Source organism: Hyperolius riggenbachi, chromosome 3 (genome assembly GCF_040937935.1).
Source record: "Hyperolius riggenbachi isolate aHypRig1 chromosome 3, aHypRig1.pri, whole genome shotgun sequence".
NCBI classification, from domain to species: Eukaryota; Metazoa; Chordata; class Amphibia; order Anura; family Hyperoliidae; genus Hyperolius; species Hyperolius riggenbachi.
In genome coordinates this window covers 450,053,001-450,068,101 of record NC_090648.1, presented here as the reverse complement: position 1 = coordinate 450,068,101, position 15,101 = coordinate 450,053,001, and the positions used below count along the sequence as shown (strand labels likewise).

The following is a 15,101-nucleotide window of genomic DNA, read 5'->3' as shown; positions in this document are numbered from 1 at the left end:
GCGGTACAGTCAGAGGGGGTGAGCCATGTCTCTGTGAGGGCGAGGAAGGTGAGGGATTTAGAGAGGAAGAGCTCATGGATGGATGTGAGCTTGTTGCGGACAGATCTGGCATTCCATAGACCACAAAACAGAGGGAGAGAGTGCCTGGGGGTTGTATGGATGGGAATGAGATTATTATGGTGTGGTCTGCGGATGCAAGAGGAGTGTGGAGGGGCTGGAAGGGGGTTGGCTGGGAGTTTGGGGACCAGTGAGGGTCTAGGAATGGGTGGGTTGAGGATGGAGGGAGAAAGCACTGGGACCAGCTGGAGAAGCAGGTGGAGGAATAGCATGTGGTAGTGGTGGAGGGGTGGCAAAGGATTGGTAATAATATGGTGGGTGAAGTGTGGGTGAGCCAGAGAAAGGACTGGGGGGAAGGGGTGCATTACGTTGTGTGGAGAGGAGGCTGGCAGTGGTTTGGACAGAGGTAGATGTGTAGAGAACGGTGGAAAATGCATGGAGTAGGAGAGAGGAAGCAATGTGTGTGAGGTTTGGATAGTGATCAGGAATGCAGGTGAGGCTAAAAGATTGAGGAAGTTACTTTGGTGTAATGCTGATTTCTGCTGAATTGCTGTTGAATTCTGGTAAATTCTGGTTAATTTCCACCCTTTGAAACGACCCTTAGAAGACGACCCGAAGTCGGCCGGCCCGGCTACCAGACCTCCTGATATACACACAGCATCAGAGCAAATGAGTAATCAGGATGGTCTGGCAGACGATTTGCAATTAAGCAGGGGGGAGGGCCACTATAGTCTCCTGCAAATCAAACAAGCTTGTAGGTGTTACAACTTTGTTTGAAATTACAGATAGGCCAGCAGTGTGAAACAAAAGCCAGAATTTCAATAGCAAGTAGTAAATTACAATGTAAATATGTTACTTAGGCGCTACTAATATGAAAAGCAGAGCAGGACAGCAGAAATGAGCCACATGTAATATATTAGAGATGAAACATACACAGCAGATGGATGCAGCAGGAATCGGTTTCAAATTGAGTGCAGGTCAGATTAGAGATGAAACATACACAGCAGATGGATGCAGCAGGAATCGGTTTCAAATTGATAGCAACTTAGCAAGTCCCATCGGTCAAGCTAAAAAGCAAGGTTTGTTGGGACCATTCAAAATACAGCTGGTGTCTCTACATGGGTGAACTATATCCATTTCCCGATGTGAAGAGGTTGAAGCAGTCGTAGATTGTTCCACTGATCATCCTGGAATCTTCTTCATGTCATACAGCTTTCTGCTCTACACCCTTTAGTACAAACGTTCCTTTTCTATCTCAGATTCTGGAGACAGATACTGCACATGCATAAAGTAGCCATCCTTGGCACTGATTATGATGTAGGAGTTCAAGCGTAATACCACCAGTCATGTACCTGTGCTGCTATAATAAATGTGCCCTTTCTGCTCTTTTTATTACAGAATGACCTAGCTGCTGATAAGGATAGAACTCTGCAATATATGCTTAGGGCCATTACTGATGTGCTGGCTGATGTGCTGGTAAAGAAACTTTGAAATACAATAATAAATCATTATATACAGTATATATGCATAATATATATATATATATATATATATATACAGGATCTTCTAAAAAAATTAGCATATTGTGATAAAGTTCATTATTTTCTGTAATGTACTGATAAACATTAGACTTTCACATATTTTTAGATTCCAATACACACAACTGAAGTAGTTCAAGCCTTTTATTGTTTTAATATTGATGATTTTGGCATACAGCTCATGAAAACCCAAATTTGCTATCTCAAAAAATTAGCATATTTCATCCGACCAATAAAAGAAAAGTGTTTTTAAAACAAAAAAAGTCAACCTTCAAATAATTATGTTCAGTTATGCACTCAATACTTGGTCGGGAATCCTTTTGCAGAAATTACTGCTTCAATGCGGTGTGGCATGGAGGCAATCAGCCTGTGGCACTGCTCTGGTGTTATGGAGGCCCAGGATGCTCCGATAGCGGCCTTAAGCTCATCCAGAGTGTTGGGTCTTGCGTCTCTCAACTTTCTCTTCACAATATCCCACAGATTCTCTATGAGGCTCAGGTCAGGAGAGTTGGCAGGCCAATTGAGCACAGTAATACCATGGTCAGTAAATCATTTACCAGTGGTTTTGGCACTGTGAGCAGGTGCCAGGTCGTGCTGAAAAATGAAATCTTCATCTCCATAAAGCTTCTCAGCAGATGGAAGCATGAACCCACTTTTGAACAAGAAACAGCGGCAGAAGCGGCTGACCTGGGCACAGAGAAGCAGCACTGGACTGTTGCTCAGTGGTCCAAAGTACTTTTTTCGGATGAGAGCAACTTTTGCATGTCATTCGGAAATCAAGGGCCCAGAGTCTGGAGGAAGACTGGGGAGAGGGAAATGCCAAAATCCCTGAAGTCCAGAGTCAAGTACCCACAGTCAGTGATGGTCTGGGATGCCATGTCAGCTGCTGGTGTTGGTCCACTGTGTTTTATCAAGGGCAGGGTCAATGCAGCTAACTATCAGGAGATTTTGGAGCACTTCATGCTCCCATCTGCTGAAAAGCTTTATGGAGATGAAGATTTCATTTTTCAGCACGACCTGGCACCTGCTCACAGTGCCAAAACCACTGGTAAATGGTTTACTGACCATGGTATTACTGTGCTCAATTGGTCTGCCAACTCTCCTGACCTGAACCCCATAAAGAATCTGTGGGATATTGTGAAGAGAAAGTTGAGAGACGCAAGACCCAACACTCTGGATGAGCTTAAGGCCTCTATCGAAGCATCCTGGGCCTCCATAACACCTGAGCAGTGCCACAGGCTGATTGCCTCCATGCCACGCCGCATTGAAGCAGTCATTTCTGCAAAAGGATTCCCGACCAAGTATTGAGTGCATAACTGAACATAATTATTTGAAGGTTGACTTTTTTTGTTTTAAAAACACTTTTCTTTTATTGGTCGGATGAAATATGCTAATTTTTTGAGATAGGAATTTGGGGTTTTCATGAGCTGTATGCCAAAATCATCGATATTAAAACAATAAAAGGCTTGAACTACTTCAGTTGTGTGTATTTGAATCTAAAATGTATGAAAGTCTAATGTTTATCAGTACATTACAGAAAATAATGAATCTTAACACAATATGCTAATTATTTGAGAAGATCCTGTATATATATATATATATATATATATATATATATATATATATATATATATATATAATATATATATATATATATATATATATATATATGTACATATATATATATATATGTACATATATATCGCTAATATTATCAATGCGACAGTTTGAATGTTTGGATGTTTGTTACTCTGGAGTTCCTCTTTGTGTAAAAGGACCTTCGTTTATGTGGTTGTCAACTTGTCAAGAGTTGTGGAGTTAGGAATTCGGACCTAAAAAATGAGAGTGGCATCCATAAAACCTATAAAAGATTCCAACTCTTACAGTCTATCAATTTTTTGTTATATCTGTGATCGGAGAGATTCCCCATCACTTCTGATAAAGTAATATGTAAAAGATGGACATATAGTAGAATATAGTAAAATATTCAAGATACCCAATTTTTACATGAATTATCCTGGTTTCAGCATCAGAAACACACCTTATATCTATGTATTGTTGTATATTAGTATGTAGCTCCGCCCTGCCAGTGTTGCTTAGACTAGGCTGTTTATCTATGTGGAATTCTTCTCTCAGGGCATTATTTATTCTGGCTTCAGAACACATAGTAAACAAACATTCTGCAGTGATGTACCTGCCAGCAGTAAAGATGGCACCTCCTGAGATACATTTTATAATGCAAATCAGGGTGATGAAATATTGGGAAGACTCTGACTGAATAAATTACAAAATAAATATTGTAAAAAATAAGTAATTTTACTCATTACATTCTATTCAGTAAAGTTCCTCTTAAAAGGGAAGAGTGGGATGCGTTCTGTTCTATCCTCCACTAACTCTTGCCACTGCTCAAGTGCTATATTGCTATAATACCACAAAGGACCACTATTGCAAAAAAAAGAAAAAATCTAAAAATTTAAATACACATACAAATAAGAAATATGTTTTTTCCAGAGTAAAATGGCATACATTACTCCTCCTCCTCTTTTGCTGTCTCTTGAAAATAAAAAAATATACCTTTTATGACTAGCAGCACCAGGTAAGAATTATGTTTTAACTAGAGGTTAGGTCTCTTCCGTGGGGGCACTTCATTGCTGTGGAAGAGTCTAGTAGGGAATCATTTGTTCACATATTATTTATGCTGCAGCTAACACCCTCCTTTGCTGTTCCTGTTTTGAATGCAAGCTGTGTAATTTGCCTGTTTTTCGAGCTCTGCACAACTATGCAGGTAGTGTATTCGGGTGCAGCCTCTGTCTGGAAGCGCTGCCAATCTCTCCTACTGTACAAAACAAACCTAAGTATACTTATAGCAAGCTGCATCCATGTGCTTCAGTTTGCATTCATATTTTTAGATTAGGGATTAGTGCATCATTTGCATATGATTTGTATTTAAGGTGTGAATTTTCGCCCGGGGGGGGGGGAATCTGCACACCTCCGGTGGTTTCATTTCATTTGCAGCCTTGGAGCGCTGTCAATTGTTTTGCTGTCACTTTTCTCCTATGTTGATGTCTCTTACAGTAGTTGGTAGAAGTGTGACAAAAAGTCATGTTTTTGACAAGTCCATCTCCTCATGGGGGATTCTGAATATTTAATTTATTCTTTACAAAAGCACTCCCTGGAAAAGAACTATACAAAGATGCAGACCACCCCCCTTCTTGTTTTCACAGACTGCCGTTCGCTAAGTGCTTTTGAAAATAAAGAAAACCCTGAGAATCTCCCAAGAGGAGATGAGCTAGTGCAAAACCTGTCAGTTCTGTCAGATTTTTACTACCTACTGTAAGTGACAGCAACATAGGAGAAAAATTATTTGTAGCACATTTTACTCTGGCAGAAATGTACTTTTGATTTATGTGTTCTCATGTGTTTTAAACTGTACATATTTTTGTGATAGTGGTCCTTAAACAGTTTTGCCCCAGCAGCAATACAAGATGAACAGCGTATTACTCTAAGAGAGACAGGTCTTCCAATACTGTATATTACATTTAGAAGTACCTCTCTGTACACATACAGACATTAGAGGGAGATGGTATTTTAAAATAGAAATGTAAATATGTGTGTGTATGTGTGTGTTTTGGTGTTTAGAATGTTTAATTAACAATTATGAACTTCTTTTCATACATATTGCAGGCTTCTTTTGACCTTGGATTGTTAACTACACCTTCCGGTAGACCAGTGGTAAGACACATATGCCAATTGTAGATTTGAATCACATTTGTAGCAAGTTGAAGAAATTAAAGGACAACTATCAAAGTTAGCTAAAATTCTAAATGCCACATATATTTCCAGTAATTACTAGCAAATAGCAATACAAGCGATTTTTTTTTCATCTTTTCATTTGTGCCACAAAAAAAAAAAAAAAAAAAAAAAAAAAAGGACAGAATAGAGTCCTCACTGTGGGGATTACTATGGAGGACTGTGTCCAGCACATCCAGCATACAGAGACAGTCCTCACCAGCAGTAATGCTTTGAGTAAAATGAGTTCAGAATGATAGAAAGCAGACATATACCTACACATAGTTTGTAAATAACATCATCTGCAGCTGTGTGCCTGATCCTATCTCTGTCTCTCTCTGTGCCTTAGCAGTGTAAATAGTTTACAGCCAGGGAGAAGTGTAACCTAGCTACATAGTACAGATCTGCCTCCCCCCAATGCCAATACAAAATTGTTACAAACAGCTGGTAAACACTGCATTTTTTTCATACTGGCTGTGGTGAGAGACGTCTGAAAAGCTTTTTAGTGTTGCTGGCTAACATTTTTTCAGGAATATGGGGTTTACAGAAAAACTATTCCTTTGATAGTTGTTCTTTAAACTGAAGCTATGTACACACCTTTAATCTCTGTTCCCCGGTAGGGATCGGGGCTTGATCCTTCGAATGACAGTTTGTGGCAGAGTTCTATATAAACAGTTTTGCCCCAGCAGCAATACAAGATGAACAGCGTATTACTCTAAGAGAGACAGGTCTTCCAATACTGTATATTACATTTAGAAGTACCTCTCTGTACACATACAGACATTAGAGGGAGATGGTATTTTAAAATAGAAATGTAAATATGTGTGTGTATGTGTGTGTTTTGGTGTTTAGAATGTTTAATTAACAATTATGAACTTCTTTTCATACATATTGCAGGCTTCTTTTGACCTTGGATTGTTAACTACACCTTCCGGTAGACCAGTGGTAAGACACATATGCCAATTGTAGATTTGAATCACATTTGTAGCAAGTTGAAGAAATTAAAGGACAACTATCAAAGTTAGCTAAAATTCTAAATGCCACATATATTTCCAGTAATTACTAGCAAATAGCAATACAAGCGATTTTTTTTTCATCTTTTCATTTGTGCCACAAAAAAAAAAAAAAAAAAAAAAAAGGACAGAATAGAGTCCTCACTGTGGGGATTACTATGGAGGACTGTGTCCAGCACATCCAGCATACAGAGACAGTCCTCACCAGCAGTAATGCTTTGAGTAAAATGAGTTCAGAATGATAGAAAGCAGACATATACCTACACATAGTTTGTAAATAACATCATCTGCAGCTGTGTGCCTGATCCTATCTCTGTCTCTCTCTGTGCCTTAGCAGTGTAAATAGTTTACAGCCAGGGAGAAGTGTAACCTAGCTACATAGTACAGATCTGCCTCCCCCCAATGCCAATACAAAATTGTTACAAACAGCTGGTAAACACTGCATTTTTTTCATACTGGCTGTGGTGAGAGACGTCTGAAAAGCTTTTTAGTGTTGCTGGCTAACATTTTTTCAGGAATATGGGGTTTACAGAAAAACTATTCCTTTGATAGTTGTTCTTTAAACTGAAGCTATGTACACACCTTTAATCTCTGTTCCCCGGTAGGGATCGGGGCTTGATCCTTCGAATGACAGTTTGTGGCAGAGTTCTATACAAACTTGTCTCTAGCCTGCAGGCAGAACCTCTGTACACACACACATGCTTAATTCTTGCCCGAGGTGGTCTTTATGATCTGGTGTCTGTATGCAGCTTTAGTGTAAAGGTATTTATCAATGATATCATCCTGACTGTACAAATGTATGTAGTAGAAATGTAAACTGACTGAATATGCTTTGAATGTATACTTCAGGTATTCCCTCATATTACATAAAGGTTGTAAGATTGTACAGTCAGGATTGTATCATTAATGGGCATCATATGGCTGCATACTCTACAGAGCAACAAACTTGCTTGCAGTACTGGTTTCCCTATATGGAGCTCTTGTGGGGGATTGAAGGCCACATCAAATGACACCGTTTTAAGGGTAACTAAAGTGAAATAAAAGTTGCCAGTTTAATTTACCTGGGGCTTCTTCCAGCCTCCTGTATTCCTTCTGGCCCCTCACCATAATTTTTGCTCTGCTCTGTTCAACAGCAGTGCCTTTCTGAAAGCTGGCCACCTGAGCCAGTGGCAGGCTACTGCGCATGCGCACCTCCTCAATTGGACTCCCATTGTCAGGAGTGTACGGCACATGCACAGATGCAATTTTTACAGCTGCACAAGTGGAGAACGCTCCCGTCCTTGGGAATGCCAACAAGAGGTGCACAACTCGGGCCTGCTTATGCAGCTTTTGGAGGGCCACAGCTGCTGATTGAAGCAGAGAGGAACATCTGTGCGGGACCAGGAGAAGTACAGGGGGCTGGAGGAAGCCCAAAGTAAGTAACACCGGCCATCATTATTTAACTTTGTTTCCTTTAAGCCTGGTACACACATGTAATTTTGATTGGCCAATGGCTGACCACTTTTACCACCTCCATATACCATGAGAGCCAACAGATTCTGAATACTATGAACAGATTGTTCAGGCAAGTGCTCATACTACATGGAAGTGGTAAAATTGTCCACTCAAGATTGGATGTGTGTACCAGGCTTTATGATTCCATCGATTCTCGATACATTTTTAATTAAATATATTGGAATTTATCACTATCCTATTACAGTTCAGCCAGAGAAGCAGCAACCAACTTAGCATATTGGGCGGTAATTGACCCGTGTATCATAGGCCCGGATTTACATCACAGGAGCCTGTAGGCACCGATATCCTGGCACCCTAGACTCCGCCCTCCATGTATCTACAAACACCAGTGTGCTGGCTGACCCAGCTGTTGTTTCTCCCTTACTTCCCTTGCATGTCATAGTTAGGTACAGGTGCCCCTTAGAATTAGGCAGCCAGAGCTATCCTCAGTATTAAGTAGCTGGAGGTGCCCCCAAGCATTAGGTAGCTAGAGGTGCCCCCAACTGAAGGGAGATCTGAACTGTGGAATGCCAGACTCGGGTGAGTAACCTCTCATTCATGCTCTGCTCAGGACTCTGCATAGGAAAGGAGGTAGGGAGTCACTTGGGGAGGGGAGTAAGCTGCCTTTCCATCAACAGGCGCCTGTAGGCACGTGCCTATAGTGCCTTATGGTAAATCCGGCCTTGCGTGTATGCTGAACCTAACTCAAAGTAACAACCAAAAAACAATAGGAATTTATCTTTTACTGATTTGTTCTGAATATCCTGACATCAGATATGTTATGGTACTTTGTACATTATCAAGACAACCCGATTCATCTAAAATGTTCAACTCTTGTTTCCTTTATACAGCGACCACTCGTCGAAAAAGTATCCAAATATCTTGTGAGTATAATATGTGGAAAATGTTGTCATTTTGTTTACCACTGGTGCATTAAAATGAGTATTTATAAAAAATCAAGATATATATATATATATATATATATATATATATATATATATATATATATATATATATATATATATATATTATATATCTCTTACTAATATTATAAGTGCAACAGTTTGGATGTTTGTTACTCAATTAGGCAACAATGGCTGAACGGATTTGAATGAAACTTGGCACACACATAGTACATTACCTGGAATAGCATATAGGATGCTTTTTACCCCCATAACCAAAAAGTAGACAGAGACAAATACAAATTTCACTGGGAAAATGTAAACTGCAGTCATTCTTACACTGTTAATGGTAGGCAGGGATGCTCAAATCCGACCCGGGAGACATCCGGATAGTTTCTAACCGGATATCTCCCAATAAAGCTGTGCGGGCGGGGGGGGGTGACAATCTTACCAGAATGACGTCTTCTTTCGTCCGTACGCGTTGCTTCCCACGATGCGCTCCAAGCGCCGCATGCGCCGGTCCCGGAGGAGAGTGGCGGGGGGGGGGGGGGTCAATCTTACCAGAATGACGTCTTCTTTCGTCCGTACGCGTTGCCACCCAAGATGGAGGAAGTGTTTGTAGTTACGAGACCGGGGCATGCGGCGCTTGGAGCGCATCGTGGGAGGCAACGCGTACGGACGAAAGAAGATGTCATTCTGGTAAGATTGACCCCCCCCCCCCCCCCCGCACAGCTTTATTGGGAGATATCCAGATAGCAACTATCCGGATGTCTCCCGGGTCGGATTTGAGCATCCCTCATGGTAGGGTTCTCAAACTTTGACCAGCTGGTTACTGGGTGACTGGGATTAGTATTCAGAAAAGTGGGTGGAACCTACAAAAGCCAATCAAAATTCACCTTTTTATTTTCAAGGGGAATATTTAATTGCAGCCATTCTTGCACTGTTAGTGGCACAAGCCTCAAACCTGGTACAGTTGGTCGTTGGGTGACTGGGGTTCAAATTCAGAAAAGGAGGTGGAGCCGCAGCCAGTCAGATTTGTTTCATTCCAACACCAGCCAAATACATCAAAACAACAATGAGGACAAGGCACTCCACGAGCTTCAAACTTGCGTTTGTTTATTCAGAGCTTAGACACATACATGTTACGGGTCACCTGACCCTCACTTGAGGATGAGTCAGGTGACCCATAACATGTATGTGTCTAAGCTCTGAATAAACAAATGCAAGTTTGAAGCTCGTGGAGTGCCTTGCCCTCATTGTTGTTGGGATTTACTGTGGCTGGAGTGGTGAACCTACTGAACGAGTGCACCGGCAAGCTACCCCATCCAGGTTAGCAACACTGAAGGAGCACCTAGGTGAATATTGGAGTGACCAGCCAAAACCATGCCTGGCCAACGCCGGGCCATCAGCTAGTTTATACAATATATGTATATATACAATATATAATAATATATATATACCGTATATACTCGCAAGCAAGCCGAATTTTTGACCCCCCAAAAGTGGGCCAAAAGTTGGGGGGTCGGCTTGCTTGCGAGTGATGTGGTCCGTGGTCCGTGGTTACTAGCTATACTGGGCACTTTACTAGCTATACTGAGGCACTAGCTACCCATACTGGGCACTATACTAGCTATATTGGGACACACTGGGGGGATCACGCGGCCAGCATTTCCTACCCCCGACTTATACGAGGGTCAATCATTTTTTCCTGTTTTTTTTCAGGTAAAAGTTGGGGGGTCGGCTTATATGCGGGTCGGCTTGCTTGCGAGTATATACGGTATATAAATGCCAAGGGATAAGCAGGACAAACCAAATTTTATGCAATTCTATGCAAAGCATGCACGCAGCACTGGAAGTCCCCAGACTCCATCAGAAATATACAAATACAGAGGGGCTGCAGCACACTCTGTATTTGTATATATATATATATATATATATATATATATATATATATATATATATATATATATATATATATATATATATATATATATATATATATATATATATATATATGTTTGCTCCTATTCTATAAATCAGTTTTGAAAATAAAAATTATATTGGTTGGTGTGTGCAAAACCTTAGGACCGGTCTCACATCTATAACTGGTGTTTTCAATGTGCCTCTATCGTATGATCGCACCGCAACCCTAAAAAAAAATCTCGTAGATCCTTGCGGTAATGCATATTAATGTAATTCATAGTGTAAAATTCGTGGAGTGGAGGAGCACTCAGTAAAAGGAGAAATTCCTGCGTTCCTGCAAGTCAAAGGTCTCAGCACCAATGAGGCCCATACAGCATGCATACAAAAAAGGCTGGCACCACAGAATAAAAATAAGCTCTTTATTGAAATGCCATTAAAATGACATAATAGTCAAAAAAAATAGGCTTAGGCGGCAAAGCCTATTTTTTTGACTATTATGTCATTTTAATGGCATTTCAATAAAGAGCTTATTTTTATTCTGTGGTGCCAGCCTTTTTTGTATGCATGCTGTAATTCATGTTGTAAAATATACCTAGGGCTTGATTCACTAAACCGCGCTAACTCATAGCACGGCCGCGCTAGCTTTTTCGAGCGTGTTTTCGCACACAATCACACATTTTTGCGCGCAATGGCAAACTTTTCACTTGCAATTGCATGCGAAAGTTCAGTTTGCACGCAAAAACGCTAGCGCGGCCGTGCTATGAGTTAGCACGGTTTAGTGAATCAAGCCGTATGAGTGAGGCTCTCTACCTCTCACTTCTTGTGGCGGAAATACGTATTGCAAGCAAGTGTATTGACAAATTTTGCTTCAGTGCATGCGCACTGCAACGCTAAAAAGTAAAAATATTTGCGGTACCATTGACTTACATGACTTCTGGCTAACGAACGTCACCGCAGATGCTGGCCCATAACGCGCTGTTGCCCTAGCTGTAATTTGCCTACTTCCACCGCATTGCATCATATCAGGTATGAAATGTCCCATAGACTTTCATTGCTGTAGCGTTACCCTGCGTTAAAAATGGGTAATGCAACGCAATGAAAATGTGCTAGTGTGAAAGGGACCTAAAGAGTAAAAGCATTGTACAACATTCTGCAACTCTACCCCCCTGTCCCCAGCTTTATCCACAAATTTCCATATCTACGAGGTACATACTACTTGTACGGCAAAATTAATAATGCCTATTTTTTTACCCCGCCCACTTCCCTTCCCTTTTAGAGGACAGGTGTCTCATGCCCAGATGTCAGATCAGTGACATTTAGAAACTTAAGGTCAGTGCACACCAAAAAGCGATAGCGTAATCGCAAACGCTCAGCGCTTTTGAAGTGATTTTTCAGAGCGATTCTAGGCATGTGCCTAGCGATTTTCTAATTATGCCAAGTGATTTTTGGAGCGTTTTGGTGTAGCATTATTTAATTTTTTGTTACAGTAGAGCTGGAACTGAACAGCTTCTGTAACAACAAACACTTGGAAAATCACTCTGATCCAGCGCTTTTCAGAGCGATTTTCCACTTTCCTATACTTAACATTAAGGCTCAGAAATCAGCAGAAATGCTGCACGACCTGCGTTTGCGTTTGGGAAAAAACACATCGCTCCGGTGTTATCCATCCCATTCAAATACATCAGCCAAGCGCTTTTTAAAATGCTAGCGTTTTAAAAAAGTGTTCTTGGTTTGCACCAGTGAGGGGTAGTTAGAGTCGCAGAGCATAAAATAGTGTGTTCATAGTTTTTTGTTTATATACATCTGTAAAGGTGCACATACACATCAGATCTTCTGAATCTGATCCTAAGCTAAATACTCACCTGAAGTTGGATTGGTGAACCTCACAGCGACCCCTTCCGACAAATGAGGTTCCCTGATTCATCTTCTGAACCTGCAGGAACACGCAACTGCACACAGGTGAGAACGGGAGATCAAACGATTGCAGTACTTTGCACAGGAGCCATCGGGGATCTTAAAAATACCATCCGTTGTGACGGTTGTTATTACCAAACATTGTTTGTGTAATCGCACGCCTGTACATACCTCATGAGATCGCGGAAACGACTGCTCGTCGCTCACAAAATCATTGCTTGTCGGAAAAATCGATGTAAAAATCACAAAGTGGGTATAGGCCTATAGAGGGATTGAATCCTTTCACCTACTACACATAGTTTTTTCATGAAATCCATTGAATTACAACATTGCACCATTTAATGGAATGCAGGACTATGGGCTATCGATTAAGCATCGCTGCTCCACCAGCCTCGATCAATCAAGATTATCCGCCCAGTCAGCTTGATAAGTTTGATTGATTTTCAGCAATTCTCTAAAAAGTTTTCTAAAAATTACGATCAATGTGGCATGTTGTGCTAAAGACTATCAGCGAATTCCATCTCAGTGATCAAATCTGCTGAGAATGCTTGGGGAAAGTCAAAGAAGGTTCAGTGCAGATGGTAATAAGTACTGTAGATAATAGTAGCTGCAACGTGCATACAAATGCTTAATAGTTGGCTGCAAGTTTCTGCTACAAAGCTGTTAGCATGTTTCTGTATAATTACCTTTTGTCAGCCATTTTTTATTTTTATTTTTTACATGCACTCCACATTCTTTTGTGGCTCTCCAGCTTGCCAGTGTGCACCCCGCTACCTATTGCAGAGTGCAGCAGGGGGCGCTTGAGATTAACCTGCTCTGGATGCAGGATCTGCACTACTCTTAAGCTGAGTACACACGTACGATAACGATCGTTCAAAAACGAACGATAACGACAATCGGAACGATAATCGTGCGTTCAAAAAGTGTGAACGATCGTTTTTGTGAACGATAACGATCGTTATCGTTCAATCGGACCGATCCAACCCGGCGGATTTTTTCGAAAGATAATCGTTCAATCGTTGCAGTGTGTACAAAGATCGTCCGATAACGCATGTTCTTATTGCCTGTCATAACGTCACTTCCGTTTGCGCACGCATTTTTTTATCGTTCGTCGTTCAGTACTTTATACTTATATCGTTCACGTGTGTACACAATCGTTCATTACGAACGATCTTTTCAGTCTAATTTGAATATCGTGTAAACGTCACGAATCGTTCGTAACGAACGATCTTTATCGGACGTGTATACGAACCTTTAGCCAGGGATTCTCATCACGAGGTCGTGATCACGAGTAACTTGTGATCATGAGCCATTTTTTCCAATCACAAGGTCGTAATTGGCTCTCGATCACGAATGCCGATCAGGCAAAGCCCCCTTACATGCCAGAAACACCAAATTTGCCAGATATGTTAAGAAGAACAGTAGGAACAAGAGGAATTTTTTTTTTCAAAAATAACTTATAGTTTTTGAGAAAAGAACAATGGGAACAAGAGGAAAAAAATGGGGTAAATGACAGTTAAAGTATTTACCACATTTATATGTATCATTTTTCAATTGAAACTTTAAAATAGATTTTCTCGAAAACGATAAGGTCTTTTTGAAAAAAAAAATCCTCTTGTTCCTACTGTTCTTCTTAACATATCTGGCAAATTTGGTGTTTCTGGCATGTAAGGGGGCTTTGCTATTAACCATTAAAGTTGGCGGGTTTTTAATCACGAATACCACTCGTGATTCGTTATTACATGCGGTTATTCCACTCAAAACCACACTCGAGTCGGATATTCCTTTCTACTCGTGATCAGTAGGCAATTCGTAAGTGGGTGAAATTCGAATTCGTGATCACTCTAATTTGAGATTGGGGGTATCCGAGCACAACTGCTCTTAGCTTGGTATAGCCAGCTGGAGCAGCCCTGCCCCAAGTTATTGTACACAAGATAACTCGTTCATGGTTGCTAAACATGCCCATACAGCAGACAATGAATGGGCAGATTGACCCAGAGACAGATCTCTCTCTATTCGAATCTGATTGGAAAGAGATCTGTTGCTTGCCCATACGCCACAGGCTGATTCCCGATCAATTTCAGCATGAAATCAGTCTAGAATCATCCTTGTGACACTGCATTCGCCACCTCGCCAACCCGACGCTGTCCCCCCTAATGCTCAATGTACCCCCACAGTGCCCAGTGCACTACACATTACCTGTCCGTGTCTGCCACTTATCCGCTGCTGCTGCCTCGCCCCCTTTTTTGGTCATGTCAGATTGAATTTTGATCAAGTATTACGATTGATCTGACATATTGGAGCTTCGATTTCAATCAAAGTGATCAGATATGCTGGGAAAATCAGTGAGGGCTCGTTCCCACTGTTGCGACGCGATTTCGGCCGCATTCCGACGCTTGTAAAAACGCATGCGGATGAGTTTCCGCATGCGTTTTTACCCGCGATTTCGCATGCGATTTCGCATGGCAGGG

General features: G+C 41.1%; 1 protein-coding gene across 4 annotated transcripts in view; it reads left to right on the top strand.

Moving 5' to 3' along the window:
* Positions 1–15,101, top strand: part of LOC137564232 (WAG22 antigen-like) — a 97,070-nt gene that overhangs the window by 69,464 nt on the left and 12,505 nt on the right. For all 4 annotated transcript variants that reach the window (XM_068277831.1, XM_068277830.1, XM_068277832.1 and 1 more), the window contains 4 exons: positions 1,456–1,533; positions 5,280–5,327; positions 6,282–6,329; positions 8,743–8,775. In XM_068277831.1, the coding sequence (XP_068133932.1) occupies positions 1,456–1,533; positions 5,280–5,327; positions 6,282–6,329; positions 8,743–8,775 (207 nt within the window). The remainder of the gene's footprint in view (positions 1–1,455; positions 1,534–5,279; positions 5,328–6,281; positions 6,330–8,742; positions 8,776–15,101) is intronic.